General features: G+C 37.7%; 1 protein-coding gene across 1 annotated transcript; it reads left to right on the top strand.

Annotated features, from left to right (window-relative positions):
* Positions 1 to 1,020: 1,020 nt before the first annotated feature.
* LOC106925173 (multidrug and toxin extrusion protein 1-like) lies at positions 1,021 to 14,935 on the top strand. Its single transcript, XM_014999306.2, has 16 exons — positions 1,021 to 1,270; positions 2,965 to 3,066; positions 3,178 to 3,246; positions 3,466 to 3,614; positions 4,743 to 4,785; positions 4,966 to 5,010; positions 5,106 to 5,203; positions 5,293 to 5,390; positions 5,916 to 6,097; positions 6,200 to 6,308; positions 7,583 to 7,658; positions 8,028 to 8,097; positions 8,186 to 8,318; positions 8,405 to 8,499; positions 11,716 to 11,779; positions 13,237 to 14,935. Exons 1-16 carry the CDS (start codon positions 1,094 to 1,096, stop codon positions 13,458 to 13,460), a joined length of 1,734 nt encoding a protein of 577 aa, XP_014854792.2. The 5' UTR covers positions 1,021 to 1,093; the 3' UTR covers positions 13,461 to 14,935.
* The last annotated feature ends 3,025 nt before the right edge of the window (positions 14,936 to 17,960 follow it).

Here is a 17,960-nt window from a genome sequence, read left to right as displayed (position 1 = left end):
TGTGCGGACACATCATCAACGACCCCCCCATCCCCTCCACACACCCATACTCCCCTCCCGCTGGGGTTTAATATGTCCATACAGCTCTCCCGTATTCATGTACTTATAAAATACAGTAATTAAATTCAAACCATCAGTTTGGTTGTATTTTTTATTTCTTTCCTTGTTCTGTTTATGCCATAGGTTTGTGGTGCATTTCTAAAGAAAAAGATATAAAACTGCAGATATTTCACAACGAGATAACATGCATGGAAAAACCTCCCAAAAGCCTTGTATTGTAGCAGAAAGTACAATGGCCATAGTAAGAAAGGCTTACATATTCAATCATGCCGCATGAATTAATCGGTACATTATTGCGAGGTAACGCAAAAGAAAAACAAATCCCATGTCCCCTAGAGGGCTCCGTACCCTGTTGTCGAGTGCACTATACGACGAGCGCGGTCTCAAGCTACCTGTGTGGGATGGGAACCTAACTAGTGTCGTTGTTCTGACTAACTGTGTGCGCATTACCACAAGGTAGGACGGATTAATGGGTAGCACAGATAGTTAGAACACCAGTTCCGTTCCTCTGCTATTTATAATTTCATTCATGCACAAACAGCTGTTAAGTATAGAAAATGCCGACTAGAAAAAAAATCGACACATCGGTTTTGCGCCCCCTCCAGCGCAGCGCATACCCACTTTTTGCGCCATCACTGATGGCATAAGGAATCACACCAACATTTTCTGCTGCCGAGGTTGTGACGATTTAATTAAATACCACTACACACGTGCCTCTGTGCTGAACTGGGTCAGAAAGAACATGATTTGAGGGTTAGGTTTTTAAATATGTTATTTTGTGAGCTTTTGATATTTGGTTTTTGAATTCCCCGTTAACTTGACCCTGTCGCGCGCGCTTGAACCCACCATGACAGCAGCAGGGGGTGGCTGGCTCTGAGGACAGTCGTCCACTCACAGCACAGCTCCGGCCCCTCCCGTGACCCTCCTCCGGTAAAACATCCCGCTCACGTTTCCAGGGCTGCCGTCTGACCACGGACACCCGCAGGACAGGAGTCAGTACAGAGTCGCAACCTTGGCTGGGAGCAAGTCAGCTATGGACGGTCCGGGCAAAGCAGCGGCCACACACACCGAGGGAGTGAAGGTGGACCTGAAAGCAGCTGAAGCAGACCCCGCTGGAGGCTGCGGCTGCTGCCTGAAGAGAATACGGGACTCTGTTCCGCAGAAGTACCGAAATGAGCTGGCAGAGCTGTTCAAACTGGCGGGACCGGTGGTAAGACTCAGAGCGGTATTCATTCTGTTATTGGTTAGCGGTATAGTCTATATTTCACGTTTGTCTAACGCCACAAGTCACAATATTGGCGTCATTAGTTTTGCCCATATTTCGACAACTGTGTTTATTACTTAAGCTGCGATATCAGGACATGTTAAAGGTTCTTTAAAATATTTCGGTAACACTTTATTTGAAGGGGGGTGAATAAGACTGTCATGACACTTTCATAAACATGACATAACACCTGTCATGAACATGAATAAGCCTTCATGAATATTTATGACTGTTGTCATAAAGCGTCATTCGGTAAATTATGACACTTTTAATACAAAGTTGACATTATTCAAAATATCTTTGTTATGACAACTTGACATTAACCAAGAAATCATTACTGATATAAATTTGTTATAAAAGTATTACTGATTGCACTTTAAAAATTAGGTAACTTTATTTTATTAAAGGTAAAGTTTAACCAGTAATGATTTCCTGGTTAATGTCAAGTTGTCATAACAAAGACATTTTGAATAATGTCAACTTTGTATTAAAAGTGTCTTAATTTACCGAATGACGCTTTATGACAACAGTCATAAATATTCATGAAGGCTTATTTATGTTCATGACAGGTGTTATGTCATGTTTATGAAAGTGTTATGACAGTCTTATTCACCCCCCTTCAAATAAAGTGTTACCAATATTTCAATTCAAACTTTTCTTTTTACAACGGTTTCATGTTTTTCTTTATTAGAAAAAACTTCAAAATATAAATAAAATTGGGGATCTTCAAAAATGACCAAAAAAAAAATAGATGTTGACATACCTGAATTTACCAAAGGGAGGAAAATAAAGGATAATATGTTCCTGATATGTTCGATCCAAAATATTCCATTGCATCCTCACCATTGAAATTATGATTTCTTTTCTTTTCTTTTTCTTTTTTGTGTTTTACCTAATGAGAAATGATGCATTTCTAAGACAACAACAGATTGTTGTGCAGGGAACCTGTTTCTGTTTCCAGATGATACAGAAGAATAATATAAATATTACATGTGTATAATATAGATTGTAAGTTGAAAACAGTCCAAGGAGGAAGGGGTAGACCAGGGGTCCCTAAGCTACAGCCCGTGGGCCTGATCTGGCCTGCCTCCTCATTTGGTCTGGCCCCCTGAACAATACCAGAGAGCATTCAGTGGTTTTTTTTTCATATATATGTGGATTTTTCTTCAACCACCAGGGGGGCTCTTAAGCAGATATGAAACTTAGTTTCCCTCTATGGAATATATACTAGTCAGTACCAGTCACCGTTTCGCTCACGGTTTTTTTCCATTTGCATTCTGGGTAAAAATCTATCTACAAACGCTAATATGTCGTCGGCAGTAAACCAGCCCCCCCACCTCCCCTCCCGGTCCACAGTTCCAACAAAAGTTAAGTTGTTTGTAATTGTCATTTCAAACTTAATCTAAAATCGAAGATTAAAGACAAATGGAAAATGTGGCAAATTTAACATGAAATGAATGTGTGCAACCAATTCTCTAAATGTTTGGTTTACACTTAAAGTGACCTAAATATATTTCAACATTCAACAAAATCTGTTGAGATTTTCATGACTCTTGAGATATTTCTTCATTTTCATTCATTTCATGTGTCTGACATGCACAAGCTCCGATTACATATAAATATGTATTGATATATTTCAGGTCATTTCCCAGCTGATGATCTTTATGATCAGTTTTGTCAGCATGGTGTTCTGCGGCCACCTGGGAAAAACCGAGCTAGCCGGGGTTTCGCTGTCGATTGCAGTAAGGAGACTTTCTGGAGTCCTGGTTTCTTTTTGTTTTGTTTCATCCAACCTTGGATTTAATAACGTGTTGTCTCTACCTTGCATCGTGTATCTTTTTGTTTTTCTGCAGGTGGTTAACGTCACTGGTATTTCCATTGGCACCGGTTTGTCATTAACCTGCGATACGCTCATATCACAGGTACTGTTCTAAGCAGAGGTTGTTCTTTCACTTTATTTGCGTAACCGAGTCAGTCCCAGCAGTTACAGCTGGGTTCCCAGGTTTTCCTGGGATGCGCTTTGAAACAGCTCAGCGGTGAGCGTTTGGATCAAATTAGCTTTCCGGGATCTCCCACAACTTTTCTTGTTGCAGCAGTCTTGGTGTTTTTTAGCCGAACGTCTCTCTGCCTGTTTCTCGCAGACCTATGGGAGCGGTAACCTGAAGCGTGTGGGTGTGATTCTCCAGAGGGGGGTTCTGATTCTGCTGCTGGCCTGTTTCCCCTGCTGGGCCGTCCTGATCAACACCGAGCCCCTACTGCTGGCTGTCAAGCAGAGTCCAGCGGTCGCCAGGTCAGCTCTCTGCAGCACCACATGCAGGGTCACATAATGAATCCCTTTAATCAGCACAGTGTTACCATTTCTGTTTATTCATTACCTTTACTCCTCCAAAGTTTGCATAATCTCTTTTTCAACAGAAAAAAGTCTGTGGTTCCCAAACCTTTTGCTTCTGACTTCTTGATAAAGCCTAACTGTCACAGCCACTCAAATAATTAAATATTGTGGTTATTTAAAAAAAAAAGTATTCCATCTTTTATTTATTTTTGTTTTCTAGCAAATATTTAATAACAAAACATGCAAATATGTTTATATAATTTTTATGCAAAATCTACAGCTACTATTCGCAATCTGCTGCATGCAGCAAAACAAACCGATATTCAACCTTGTCCCTTATTCTTTGATGAAGAATGGAAACTAAAGTCTTGCAACAGGGGGAAATCTAATAAAACATTGGTACAAGATGCCAAATATGTAGATTATGGGAGTGCCACAAAAATAATAGATCTCCACACAAAAAACACACACAAAAAAAAAAACAACAAAAGAGAATTCACCATGCACAGTTTACCAGTCCATAAAATGTCTTGCATTGAAACACTACCTTTTTTTTCCTAGAAAGGAATCAAGCGGATTTTCTATCACACTTTTTTTTTCTTCTAACCTTCCTGTAAATTTATTGCACACAGCCATCTGTGAACAGCGAGCTTCTCCAGCAACGACCTTTTGTTGCTGCTCACCCTTATTGTGGAAGGGCTCAGTGGCTGTCTGCAGGAAAGATGTCAAGGGAACCGGTATTGTCCATTATTGCGCGTGCCACGACATAACACTTCTGTGTTTCAAATTCTTATTTGAAACACAAATATTGTTTCAATTTCTAAGAATCTAAATATTTTGTATTCTATTCCCAAAATCATCAGAAACAATCATAAATAAGGAAGAAGAACAAATCAGTCTGTTATTAATGAAAGCTCATAGCATATGAGTTACTGTTTCAGCTGAATTACTGAAAAAGTTGTTGTTTTTTAACAATATTTCAATTTGTTTAGATGTACCTGTCTGTTGGTTTTATCTACAGATGTTGACTTGTTTTGCATATTTGTCATGGTCACTCTTCTGCTCTCTTTTTTTCCCCACATGAAGACTCTCCCAGATGTACGTGAACATATTCATGCCTGCTTTACCAGTGAGTTTCAGTACTCAGTTCGTTTAACCTTCCCCAACACAAGTTTGTCTCTGAAACTTAAAATACCTTATCTGCTTCATCTATTGCAGAGAAGTTGTCCAGTTGCTTAGTCAGTAATCTTAGTGTTTTCCTTTTATGTGTCAAAGAAGCTTTAATACAGCACTGTGTTATTTTCTTCAGGCTGCCTTTATGTACCAGCTGCAGGGAAGGTACCTCCAAAACCAGGTACGGTTTACTGAAGCACACTGTCCTAACAAAGCTATTAAAATTAGAGTCTGTTTAATAAAAGTAGCTCTAAGAATACGCCGTGGTGTTTACAGGGAATTATATGGCCTCAAGTTATAACTGGAGCAGTCGGAAATGTCCTGAACGCAATAATCAACTATGTGTTCCTGTATCCTCTGGATATGGGTGTTGCGTAAGTTTTTGAAAAGCTTCAGTCAGTTCTATCAAACTTGGCTGGGCTTCTTTGTCATGCTAATATCTTTTTTATTTTGTATCTTCCAGTGGGTCTGCAGCAGCTAATGCTATCTCCCAGTATGTGCTGGCTGTGGTTTTGTTTGCTTATATCAGCCTGAAGGGTCTCCATAAGGCTACATGGGGAGGTCAGTTTATTACCCCTTTTTTGGGGGGGACAATAAAAAGGCAGGTTTTTTATTTTTATTTTTTATTTTTTGTAGAGCAAAAGTTTGTTTTTGGCCTTTTCTGACAGTATCTTCTTTTACATGTTTACAGTGTTCAATAGATAAAAAGTATAAAAATAAACAATTTATTATTTCTTTGAACAGTGGCTTTCCTATAGCCACCCTTCAAGAAACAATAAATATTTGATGTGCAGAACTAATACATAGTTGCGTTTATAATGAGATTAAATCATAAGTGGACTCATGTAACCAATTATGTGACTTTTGAACACCACTTCATACGTAGGATTATCTTTTTTGAAACCCTTGTATCATATTGTACCTCACAGTGGTGCGATACTTTGTCTTCTTCGGTCATGTTGAGGTTTGTGTTTGCAATCTGACAAAATGTGAAAATGTTGTAGTTTATAAACATTTTCCAAGGCCCTGATAATCCAGTGAGTAGTCCGTTTTTCAAACATCTAAATGAAAGGTTTTGACCCTCAGGCTGGTCGCTGGACTGCCTCCAGGAGTGGGGCTCGTTCATCCAGCTGGCCATCCCCAGCATGCTGATGCTCTGTCTGGAGTGGTGGATCTTCGAAGTGGGAGGATTCCTGGCCGGAGTGATCAGCGAAGTCGAGCTGGGAGCAAACTCTGTCATATACGAGCTGGCGATTATTGCTTACATGGTAACTCCTCCAGGACTGTTCCCCAGTTCTGAAGTCTCTCTCATTTCAGTTTCATAGTAAATTAAAACATAGCTGAAAGTGCACATCTTATTCTTCCAACAGTTTCCTTTAGGATTCTCTGCTGCTGCTAGTGTTCGTGTTGGAAATGCTCTTGGTGCAGGGAACGTTGAACAGGCCAAGCTGTCCTGCAAAGTCCCCATTGTCTGTGCATGTAAGAAAAGCTTCTGATACGTGCCAATTTCACTCACCTCTGTGTAAAATAACCACTAAGCACTCAACCAGATTTCTAAATAAATAAATATTTATGCATGCTAAAGCAAGTAAATTCTCACCAGATGTCAGTAACAGCCCATCCAATGCACACATGCGATGACGTCAAACCACAGATGTCAATAAATTAATTCATTTTTAATTTCAGTTGAATGGCTGTTTGCATGACTTTTTGTTTTAACATGTAAAAATTTTACTTAAGAAAGTATAACTTATTAATAGCCTTATTTAAATCAAATGGGTTTTACTGCATTTATTCAAATGGGTTTTACTGCATTTATTCAGGTGCAAAGCAAGTTGTAAAATTATCAATTTCAACCATTGCTAACTAAAAATAAAACATTTAGGGGCAGGAAAATAAAACAAGCATCGTGGTTTTATTTGCTTGGAACATAAAAACAGTAAAATATTGTAACATTGCCAGTTTAAATTTCAGAATAAATGACAGAAGCATTCAAAAAGTTTCATTTAATTCCTTTAATTATACATGTCTCAGTAAGTTTACTATTGAATTTACCACTCCGCTCGATATGAACGATTGGTTTTAATTGAAGTGACTGAAGCAAAATGCTGAGAATCTTAAACCAGGAAGAAGTGTTTAACATAAAACTCTACGCATAGTTCAGGCTCCATTGCTTTCCTCTCTAGCTTTACGTTTTTTTAAGATAGATGTCTGTCATGGTGATTTGATTAGGCAATAGTTTAAAACATGTTGTTTTAAATGTTGTTTTAAACCAAGTTTAAACCAAGTTTAAAACAACACCCCCGCTGCAGGTGTGTCTCCTGCAGCAGAGACTCACCTTTTATTACCCAACTGTATCATTCCAGTTATACTCATAACCGTTCTGTTTTTTGTTTTTTTTAATGCAGCATGTTTCCAGTGACAGTCATCAATAAAATTCTGTATTCAATTTACTTCCTTAAATGTCTTACGCTTTAGGTATTCCTATTTTATAAATCTACAAAATACAACTGTAGCTTGAACTGTGGTTAAAATATATCATAATACCATCTCACAGAGGTCAGCTGAACATTTCATGGGTTATATATATATATATATATATATATATATATATATATATATATATATATATATATATATATATATATATATATATATATTTTTTTTTTTTTTTTTTTTTTTTTTTTCCCTTGTGATTTTAATCTACAAACTTTTACTTCAGAGTTGTCTTTCGTTTATTTGGTGTTTTTCAGTCATAATTTCATGTGTTGTCGGAGCGATTCTTGGTGCCTGCAAAGACATCATTGGATACATTTTCACCTCGGATGAGTAAGTGAAGCTGTTAGATAACACTGTTAGCCTTTATCCCGTTAAATTTGCCTGACTGCTTAAAGATTTACAGAAGCCAGTACACTCCATGCTAAATGTCAAATTTGTTGTTGGTGATGCCAAATTAAACAGAGCTAAAGTAATTACTCAACTCATCTTTTTCGGTTTTATTCACCTTGCTGATGTTTCGTGACTTCAAGTGTTTAATTTACTACACAAAACATTAATATTTTCCACTGTCCAAAAGATTGTGCTCCTTTTTATCTGAGTCTGTTGATCAGATTTTCAGCTTTTTTTGACATGTTTTTACATATAAACTCATAAATCGTATGCTTGTTTTTTTTGTTTGTTTTTTTTTTCTTCCTGTAGAGAGATTTTGTTGAGAGTTTCTGACGTCATGGTCATCTTTTGCTTCACACATCTGTGTGATGCTGTCGCGGTAAGTGATAGCTTCACTGCAGAATTTCAAACTAGTATTTGCATGTGAAAAATGTGACTTGACCCAAATCACCATTTCCCCCTGGAAGGGTGTGACTGGAGGTGTCCTCAGAGGAGCCGGTAAACAGCTGATTGGTGCCCTGTGTAACCTGGTGGGCTTCTACTTCATCGGTTTCCCCATTGGCGTTTCCCTGATGTTTGCTGCCAAGATGGGGATTATAGGTAGGAATCAATCGCTGTGTGCTGTATTGGAATGAACCGTTAACCTTCAGCTCAGCGCAAACTCTTTTGTCTTCTCTCCTTAACAGGGCTGTGGACGGGACTTACAGTTTGCGTGTTGATGCAGTCGATTTTCTTCATCATATATCTGTCCAAGCTTAACTGGGAGAAGGCTGTAAAAGAGGTGATTAAAAGATTTACCCAATTAATCTGCAGCCATATAATTAGATAACGACATGGGTTTGATTCCATCTTCCCTAGAGAGTGATTGTGTGGCGTAATCATCTGTACCTTATTAAACAGCTGCGTACAGCACGGCCCATTCAAAACCCGATCTCTCTGTCATGTAACACAGAGCTGCAGAGTTTGGCTACCTGTGCAATAAATTAAACTTTTCTCATGGCGCTGTCTGCACATGATGGCAAAAGGAGTGAGAAGGAAAAATGCACACAAAATCCAAAATATACAGGTGCTGGTCATAAAATTAGAATATTGTGATAAAGTTCATTATTTTCCATAATGTCATGATAAAAATTAAATTGTCATATATTTTAGATTCATTGCACACCAACTGAAATATTTCAGGTCTTTTATTGTTTTAATTTTGATGATTTTGGCAAACAGCTCTTGAAAACCCAAAATCCCTGTCTCAAAAAATTAGAATATTATGAAAAGGTTCTCTGAACGAGCAATACAAATAATCATCTGAATCAACAAAGTAACTCTAAACACCTGAAAAAGATTCCTGAGGCCTTTAAAAACTCCCAGCCTGGTTCATTACTCAAAACCGCAATCATGGGTCAGACTGCTGACCTGACTGCTGTCCAGAAGGCCATCACTGACATCCTCAAGCAAGAGGGTGAGAAACGGAAAGAAATTTCTGAACGAATCGGCTGTTTGCAGAGTGTTATATCAAGGCACCTCAGTGGGAAGTCAGTAGGAAGGAAAAAGTGTGGCAGAAAACGCTGCACAACGAGAAGAGGTGACCGGACCCTGAGGAAGATTGTGGAGAAGGGCCGATTCCAGACCTTGGGGGAAGCAGTGGACTGAGTCTGGAGTAGAAACATCCAGAGCCACTGTGCACAGGCGTGTGCAGGAAATGGGCTACAGGTGCCGCATTCCCCAGGTCAAAGGTCAAGCCACTTTTGAACCAGAAACAGCGGCAGAAGCGCCTGACCTGGGCTACAGAGAAGCAGCACTTTGGACCACTGTTGTTCAGTGGTCCAAAGTACTTTTTTCGGATGAAAGCAAACTTTGCATGTCATTCGGAAACCAAAGTGCCAGACTCTGGAGGAAGACTGGGGAGAAGGAAATGCCAAAATGCCAGAAGTCCAGTGTCAAGTACCCACAGTCAGTGATGGTCTGGGTGCCATGTCAGCTGCTGGTGTTGGTCCACTGGGTTTTATCAAGGGCAGGATCAATGCAGCAGCTATCACAAGATTTTGGAGCACTTCATGCTTCCATCTGCTGAAAAGTTTTATGGAGATGAAAATTTAATTTGGTCTGGAATCGGCCCTTCTCCACAATCTTCCTCAGGGTCCGGTCACCTCTTCTCGTTGTGTAGCGTTTTCTGCCACACTTTTTCCTTCCTACTGACTTCCCACTGAGGTGCCTTGATATAACACTCTGCAAACAGCCGATTCATTCAGAAATTTCTTTCTGTTTCTCACCCTCTTGCTTGAGGATGTCAGTGATGGCCTTCTGGACAGCAGTCAGGTCAGCAATCTGACCCATGATTGCGGTTTTGAGTAATGAACCAGGCTGGGAGTTTTTAAAGGCCTCAGGAATCTTTTTCAGGTGTTTAGAGTTACTTTGTTGATTCAGATGATTATTTTTATTGCTCGTTCAGAGAACCTTTTCATAATATTCTAATTTTTTGAGACAGGGATTTTGGGTTTTCATGAGCTGTTTGCCAAAATCATCAAAATTAAAACAATAAAAGACCTGAAATATTTCAGTTGGTGTGCAATGAATCTAAAATATATGACAATTTAATTTTTATCATGACATTATGGAAAATAATGAACTTTATCACAATATTCTAATTTTATGACCAGCACCTGTATGTATTTTTTTGCTTGTCGCTGTGAGATGACTGCAGCAAGGCTCTGAGGAATTGTGTTGCCTCTTTGAGCTGTTTCTTACGCTTTCCATCACGCCTCCTCTGATCATCTTTGTCCTCTGCACTGCTCACCACTGAAGGCCAGTTCTTCTCTTAGATAAAGACGGTAGTTCACAAGAAAAAGAGCATTTTACATTGAAACTATAGGCTTAAAAATTTCTTAGCTTTCCTCTGTTACTAGCCTGGTCATTGCCTTCCTGCGTTATTCAATTCGATTCAGTTGTCCCTTATAGCACAGTCTTGGCTTTCTCCCATTGACTTAGATTACCTCCATTAGATTTCATAACGGGCCAATCAGCAAACAGAAGGAAAAGTTTTGAACAATGATGCTGATTTTTTTTGCGCTGTTTTACAATCATGGTCTGCCTGTAGTTTTAGCAATGGCAGCGGAGGAAATGAAAGAAGCCGTTCAGTCTGTGTCGGCCACACTTCCAAATATTGAATATTGTCAATATTAACAGCCATCTCGTTCGGCTCAGTACTTCTGTCTTATCAAAGAAGGGCGGTTGTTTATAATGCAGGCAATTAATGTTAAGCTTCATAATGTCAAACTGACTCATCAAAACAAGTCACAGTCAAACATTGGCAACTGGGTAACATTTCAAATTTCAACAGAGCCCACGTCTCCAGGAGGTAATCGTTTCTAGTTAGGTGGGAGTCCAGACCCTCTGTACAAAGCAAAGGAAACACGTAGTTTCCTAGTGTTTCTAGGAAATACATAGTTTCCTAGTTTTTCTAGGAAACTATGATTTCCTAGAAACACTAGTTTCCTAGTGGTATCTAGGAAACACTACTAGGTTTCCTAGATACTAGACTGCAAGCCTGAGCATGGAGCAGAAAGTATTTATCATGAACATTGCAGTATGTTTGTCTTATCAGCTCTGTGAAATATTTTGTTATTAGAGCAAGAGGAGGATGATCATTCCTCTCTGATTTCATCATCTGACCCATGCCAGTCAATGTCATCCCAAGAAATGCTGACGATAATGAAGTACCACAGTAACTCCACAGACGTTCTGTACGTCCTCAAAACTGCCTGTGAAGTGAGGCATAGAAAGGACACCGTAGAAATGCTCTTTCAAGATCCTCAAAATACCATCCACATTCTGTCAAGATGCAGTCTTGATCAGATGTTAGGGTGCGTTAGAGAGAGAGGACAACTCTTAAGGGATTAAGCTGCACAGATGTGTGCAAAGCTTGCAGCATAAAAATATTTATAATAAAGCTATTTAAAGATATGATCCACACTTTTAACAAAACCTTTGTGTCTTTGCTCAGGCTCTTGTGAGGGCAGGAGTGCAGATCAAAGAAGAAAAAGATATGACCAAGATGGAAAATTCAGGTGAGTTGGAAAACACAAATCTTATTACCACTTTTATAAGTTTGCACACATCAGCACCACCGATGTGTGGTGCTGTTTTTTGTTGGACTGTCCTTTGAGCAAAAATAACATGGAAATAATAATGTTTATACTTACAATGTCAATAGGAAGGGCCAGTTTTTGCACTTTTCCTGTCTGGTTTTATGCAGTGTGCGCGTGGAATTTCCGCTGCTAAAAGACACTTCAAGCAGAAATTACATTCAGCTGCATATACGTTTTCCGGAAGATGTTAGTAACATATGGTTGAACCACACTGACTGTATGTGGTGAAGTTTTTCAAGTGTTAAGCAAGCATTGGCTGTCGAACTTGTTGTCCCGTCTGCTACATTGTTAAACCCAACTTTCTGGCAGAGCGCCATCTCTCTCAGTGAAAAAATTCATTATAAATATAACATTTTAAACATATTTCATTCAAATGTTTTCAGTCGGGAAATCAGAAAGGTGCTTTTTTTTTATTTGACCTACTGAAAATAAAAGCTGTGCAATTTTTAGCAAATTTTCTGTAGCTGGTGGACCCTAAACGCTGGGGATTAAATAAGTCCTTTACATTTATTTAGGCCAAAATCTTGGCCTAAACTTTATGCTTACACTTCTTAAGTAAATGGAGACAGTCTCTATGTAGCACTTTTCTAGTGATACTCTATCACCCGAAGTGCTTTTCTACTCAAGCCACAATTACCAAGCTGCACTCAAACTTCTCCTTCCCTGTACAATGATTGTTAGGCACATGGTGGCTAATTTTCACATTATTGCTATTCCCATTTGAATATTTTTTTACAAATATGTAAATATCTTCAGGAATATTCTAGAATTTTCTTTACTAACTCAGAAAAACATAACCAAAATAATCTGGTCATTTCTGCCCTTTGCAATTTTGCACCTTTCTAGTATTGGTGGTTTCATGCAGAGTTTTGGGGGGTAAAAACTAGAGGTGTGTGTGGCACGATATCTCAGTATTGACCCAGTTATATCCATGAAGGAGTCATTTTGTACCCACTTTGACAGCCGACAAGTTAAGCTGGGTTTCTTTGTGGGGAGCAGGAAATCTCTCGTAGCTATTTTTATTTTATTTTATTTTATTTTTCAACTGGTTCAAACATATTTAAGAGAATAAATTTGAGGTTTGAAAAATTTTAGGGCTTTTTCTGTTTCAGATAGATTACTATCTTTGTAATCCATCTGGATTACAAATATAGATTTACTAATATAGAAAGGATCAAGTTCATCGGTTTCTTTACAGGTAAAAAAAAACATAATTAGAAAGGGACACAATTTCAACATGTAAATTGTCAGAGAAGAGAATTGAGCCCTTAAATCGATCAAACTAGCACATTTGATAAGTGATTTCAGACTTGTTTCTTTGAACTTGTGTCCTAGTATAAAATCTCTAAACCTGAAAAACTAAATCTAAATTTCAGCCTGCAACCAGAGCCAGGCTGGTGCTGCAGCATCTCGTGATGAGGAGGACCATGTGTACCAGGAGGCCCATCCTCCAGAGCAGAGTAAACCCACCACCACGGTGGGGGACGTCCTGTCGGGGACTCAGCTGGTTTTACGGCGAGGGCTGGCGGTGCTGGTCATGTTCATCATCCTCGCTGCAGGAATTGTGGCCTCGCACTTCCTCACTAAAATGTTGAAGTGATCCCTCTGATCCCTCCTAACGGTGTCAAATTCATGACCGTTGGGGTCTGATGGGACAAAGTTTTAGCTGAATCTTATTTTAGTTAAAATGGCCTCACTTTCTCTTGTGACCATCTCAGTCACATGCTGAACAAATGTAAGTGGGGCCAAACCAAACCAAACTCGTTTTAGAAACACCAGACAAGTGTTTGCTGTTTTACTAGCCTTAAAATGTTTCAGTAAAAGCTGGTCTTTAACATTAATGAATGACAAGTCTCCAACATGTACTTGATTTTATATTTTTAATTTTATAAATTTGTTCTACAATTGTATTTTAAATGAAGTGGTATGGAAGATGAGAGAGCTTAATGCTGCTGAAGTTTGTGAGGTTGATGCCCTGGATTGTAGTTTACTTACTCTGGAACATGTTAAAGATTTGGTGGACTATCTGTGTTGCTGTCATACCAAAGTCACTTCAAAGCTAAAAAATTTGCTATGCAAAGCAACTGTGCATTTAAAGAATGTGAAACAATTTAGCACACTTAAAGGTTAAATAGGGTAGTAACACCAGTTGAAGCCATGTTTATGTGCAGCAGCTTTGACAAGTCTTAATCATCACACTCCACACAGGCTGTAAGGCATTCATAGAACCAGCAGTGTCTGACAGCAGAGCACGTTGATATAATGTTGAAGATAAAATACAACCAAAGATGGGAATAAAGCGTGTAACACAAACATGACTCGATATACTGTAAACCTAACACAAAGAGTGCCTTAACTGACAAACAGTATTGTTTCTAAATGTATGCTGTGATAATTAGCTTGATGCAAATACTTCCTTTGCAAAAAGCTTGAGACACTGTACAAAAAAATAATTAAATGTCTAGAAGGAATTTCATCTCTTCAGGTGATTTCAATTTTTTTTTTTCATCGGATTTAGTTCTGGATTCTGACTTAGCCATTGGAAAATGTACATTTTCTTCTGGTAAATTATTGTAGATACTGTATGTATCTTCAGCTGTCTAGTAGACACCTGAATCTTCTTGATCAAATCAGTCTGGTACTTGGAAATGATCCTAATTTTATCTGTCTTGACAATATTCTTCATCTCATCTAATTGAAAATAATCCCCAAAGCTTGATGCTGCCACCCCCATGTTTCACTGTGGGTCTGGTGTTCATTTCGTATGATACCTTTTAGAATTAGGGCCCAAAATGTCAACCTATCAGTCAAGCCTGTATGTTTTCTATGGAGGAAAAGGTTTTATTCTGTCAACCCTACTTCTTAGTCTAGACATATTAAGAATAAATATTGTTTTCACATGTAGAACAAAGTAAGTAGTTACCAGAAACCATCAGTGTTCTTCTCTCTATGTTTGTTTTATGTATTTTTATCTTGGATAATGACTGGGCTAATATATATGTATTTTTCTTGAATTGTGATGTTTTTAATGTGCAATTATGTTATTAATACAATGTGGAATTATTTTGTACCCTTCTCCTGACTGATACCTTTCTAGAGTACAACCTTGTATAACCTTCCTAGAAATTAAGGCTTCAATTAAACCAAAAAACTTTATTTTGAATTATTTAAATTCACTATGACTGATATTAGGTGTGCACCCAAGAAAACTGAATGCTAAAATTCAAGTGAATATTTCTCAACAAAATATTAGCTTAACAATGTGGAGACTTGTTCATCGGTTATTGCAACCATTTTATTTTATTTTTACCAAAGGAATTAAGGAATTGTTTCTTTTTTTAGCTGAACTATACAAAATAAATGACACATTAAAAGTGGAAAAAGTTCAAAGTGATTTTTCGTTGTCTTGTTTTTTAGTTTACTAAAATCTGGCATTTTAAAAACTCTTTATAATTTCGAGATCCACAGTACAAGTTCAAGAGACACTGCACTAATTAAAAAAGTCAAAACACAGTGGCGTCTGTTTCTTGGCTTATTTGGTAACCACAGGAACCTGTTTGGCCCCCAAAGTTCTGCTTTGAAGTACAAATATCTATTAGTACGTAAAAGTCAGACGGTCAGTCATTAACCAACTGCAAGACAGTAAAGTGTCATGCGGTACACAGAGTTACTGTATGCTTGGGGGTAGATATATTCATATAGGTGCATATAAAATAACTGTTCATTGTGTTTTTTGAAACGCAACCCTAACATTTTTGATATTTGTCTTTTTTACATCAAGTAAATAGTGTTAGTGATTATATGCCCATATTAAGAGCTTAATACTGTAACCATTTTTATAAAGATCTTTCACTACAGTTAAGTTTGTCTGGCCTAAAGCAGAGGAAAGCACATTTTCTACTAAGATCCTACATTTGACCTTTTTTCGTACAAACTAATTCTTGCAATGGTCACACCTTGAAAAACAGACAAATCATAGAGAAATGTCTCCACATGCAGTAAAAGAATCCTGTTCTCCACTGATGCTGTTGTTAAAGTCAGATCAGATTTTCTAGAAGCTTATAATGGATCATATATCCAGGATAGGGTGAAAGTCCACATTTTTCAACCTGGGACAATATAACAGGGATATTTTTCATTTTTGCCTTAATAAGGCAGCTGCTCAACCACATCTACCATTCCAGCTTCTGGTCATCTTTATCGTTATCTTCTTCTTTAGATGATTCCTGTCAGAGTTTCTGAAGTTTGAATTTTTCAGTGATTCTCACAGTTAAAGTGTGAGAAGGCACGAACTTGATAGCCTCGTCTTTATCTTTGGAACCGCTGACAGCAATAGATTATATTTTCATTTGAAAGGCTTCTTTACACCACTTCAGTGTTTTTACTTATTTCTACAGTCCTCTGCTTCACTCCAGAATTTTCACCTTTTTTTTTAGTTCTAGATATTTTTTTTCTGATTTTGTCAGAAAAATCAGAAAAAAAATATCTGATGCTTAAATTTTTACTGTAATTACTTTAACTTACAATTTGTGATTAAAAAAAACACACATTTCCTTTTGACTCATAAAACAGTTTGAATACCATTCTATATGTACTTATATGTTTTATTGTTGTCATAGTCATCACATTTTGAACCTACTGCTGACAATGTTCTGAAAGGAAAAGTATTGATTTGTGGTTTGTATTGTTCGTTTGTTATTGTTCGTAATATTGCTCTATGTAGTTGGGTATTTGCCAAAGGTTTCCCTAAAGTAACCATAAACCAAACCTGGTTGCAACAGCTGTTGAGGAAAGTCCAAACAAAATCAGACCAAGTTCTGTTCAACTAAAATTTGAAGTGCAAAGGCCTTACATGCTGTAGCACTTTCTGTCCAGTAGAGAGCACTGTGGCTTTGCAAATGGATATCTTCTCCCTAAGAAGCTTCAGAAGCTGCTGTAACTTGGTCATTGTCAAATTTATTCAACTTTCACATGTTAAGACATCATCCTACTAAGAAAAAAAGATGCACTTCTGCACGTTGCCTACTTGGGAACGTACTAGATAAAGTAGTTTATCTATTTTTGTGATTTAAACCAACAAGGATGCATGGCAAATCTGGAAAGTATGGCATGCATTTGTTTTTAGGCCCTTTCACTGAACCAAAAAAAAAATAAATCCACTGCCTTGAGAGTCACTCTGTCTGTAAATATTATCAACTTGTGTAATTTAATCTCAGTATAAATCCAGGTGGGTGTTCTTTGATGATCTCAGAAGTTAGTGAGAAAAGTGACTTAGATCATAAGAATATTCTAAGAGAAATCCAAAGAAAAATATGCAATAAATTTAAAGTGACCAATTAATGCTGCCTTTTAAACTAACACATAATGCATGGTTCTTATCAGCTAACATTTATCACAGTCCTGACAGGCAAGTGTTGACAATTGCAGTTCACATTCTCTTTTATTCAAGTGTAATGTGTCGTCAAGAGCTCTAGCTGTTTAACTACAGAAATTGGAGGAAACAAATCTATTGTTTTTACCTGCTTGTATCACAATAGGCTAAAAGTTAGTTATCTGCTAATTTACTATTAAGAGCTACACATCTGATTAACCTCTTTAGAGCTGAATGAATGATGAATAAATGTTATATAGCTTAACAAACAATGAGATATTTCTTAAGAGGCAGTAAAAGCAACCATAATTGCGCAAAAAATAGCTTCCAAATTTTTATAAGACCTGTAGGTATCTAGAACAATAGATCAAGAACAATTCACATGGAAGTCAGACTCTTGGGACGTTAAATAAAAAACATTATTGTTGACCATAACAGGGGGCATGAGAGTACAAAGTTTTCCACTGTCTTTAATTCTAACAAACTGACTTATTTTTCCATATATTTTGTATCCTCAACGTTATGGTGTGATGAACAATTTGAACTAACTGCTTTAAACACCTAAAGAACACAATTAACTGTCTTCACTGCAACAATGATAATCCGCAGAAATGTTGCCCCTATTTTCTTGATTTGTGGTTTGTATTGTTGCTTTTTCGTTTGGTTCAACAATATCTTTCAAACATGTTTCAACTGAACCCTTCATTTATGAGAACTGATGAGAGACAA

The sequence above is a fragment of the Poecilia mexicana genome, unplaced genomic scaffold (genome assembly GCF_051168715.1).
Source record: "Poecilia mexicana isolate PSO_F unplaced genomic scaffold, ASM5116871v1 scaffold_1, whole genome shotgun sequence".
NCBI classification, from domain to species: Eukaryota; Metazoa; Chordata; class Actinopteri; order Cyprinodontiformes; family Poeciliidae; genus Poecilia; species Poecilia mexicana.
The sequence above is the reverse complement of the archived record's forward strand: the minus strand, read 5'-3'. Positions and strand labels throughout refer to the sequence as shown.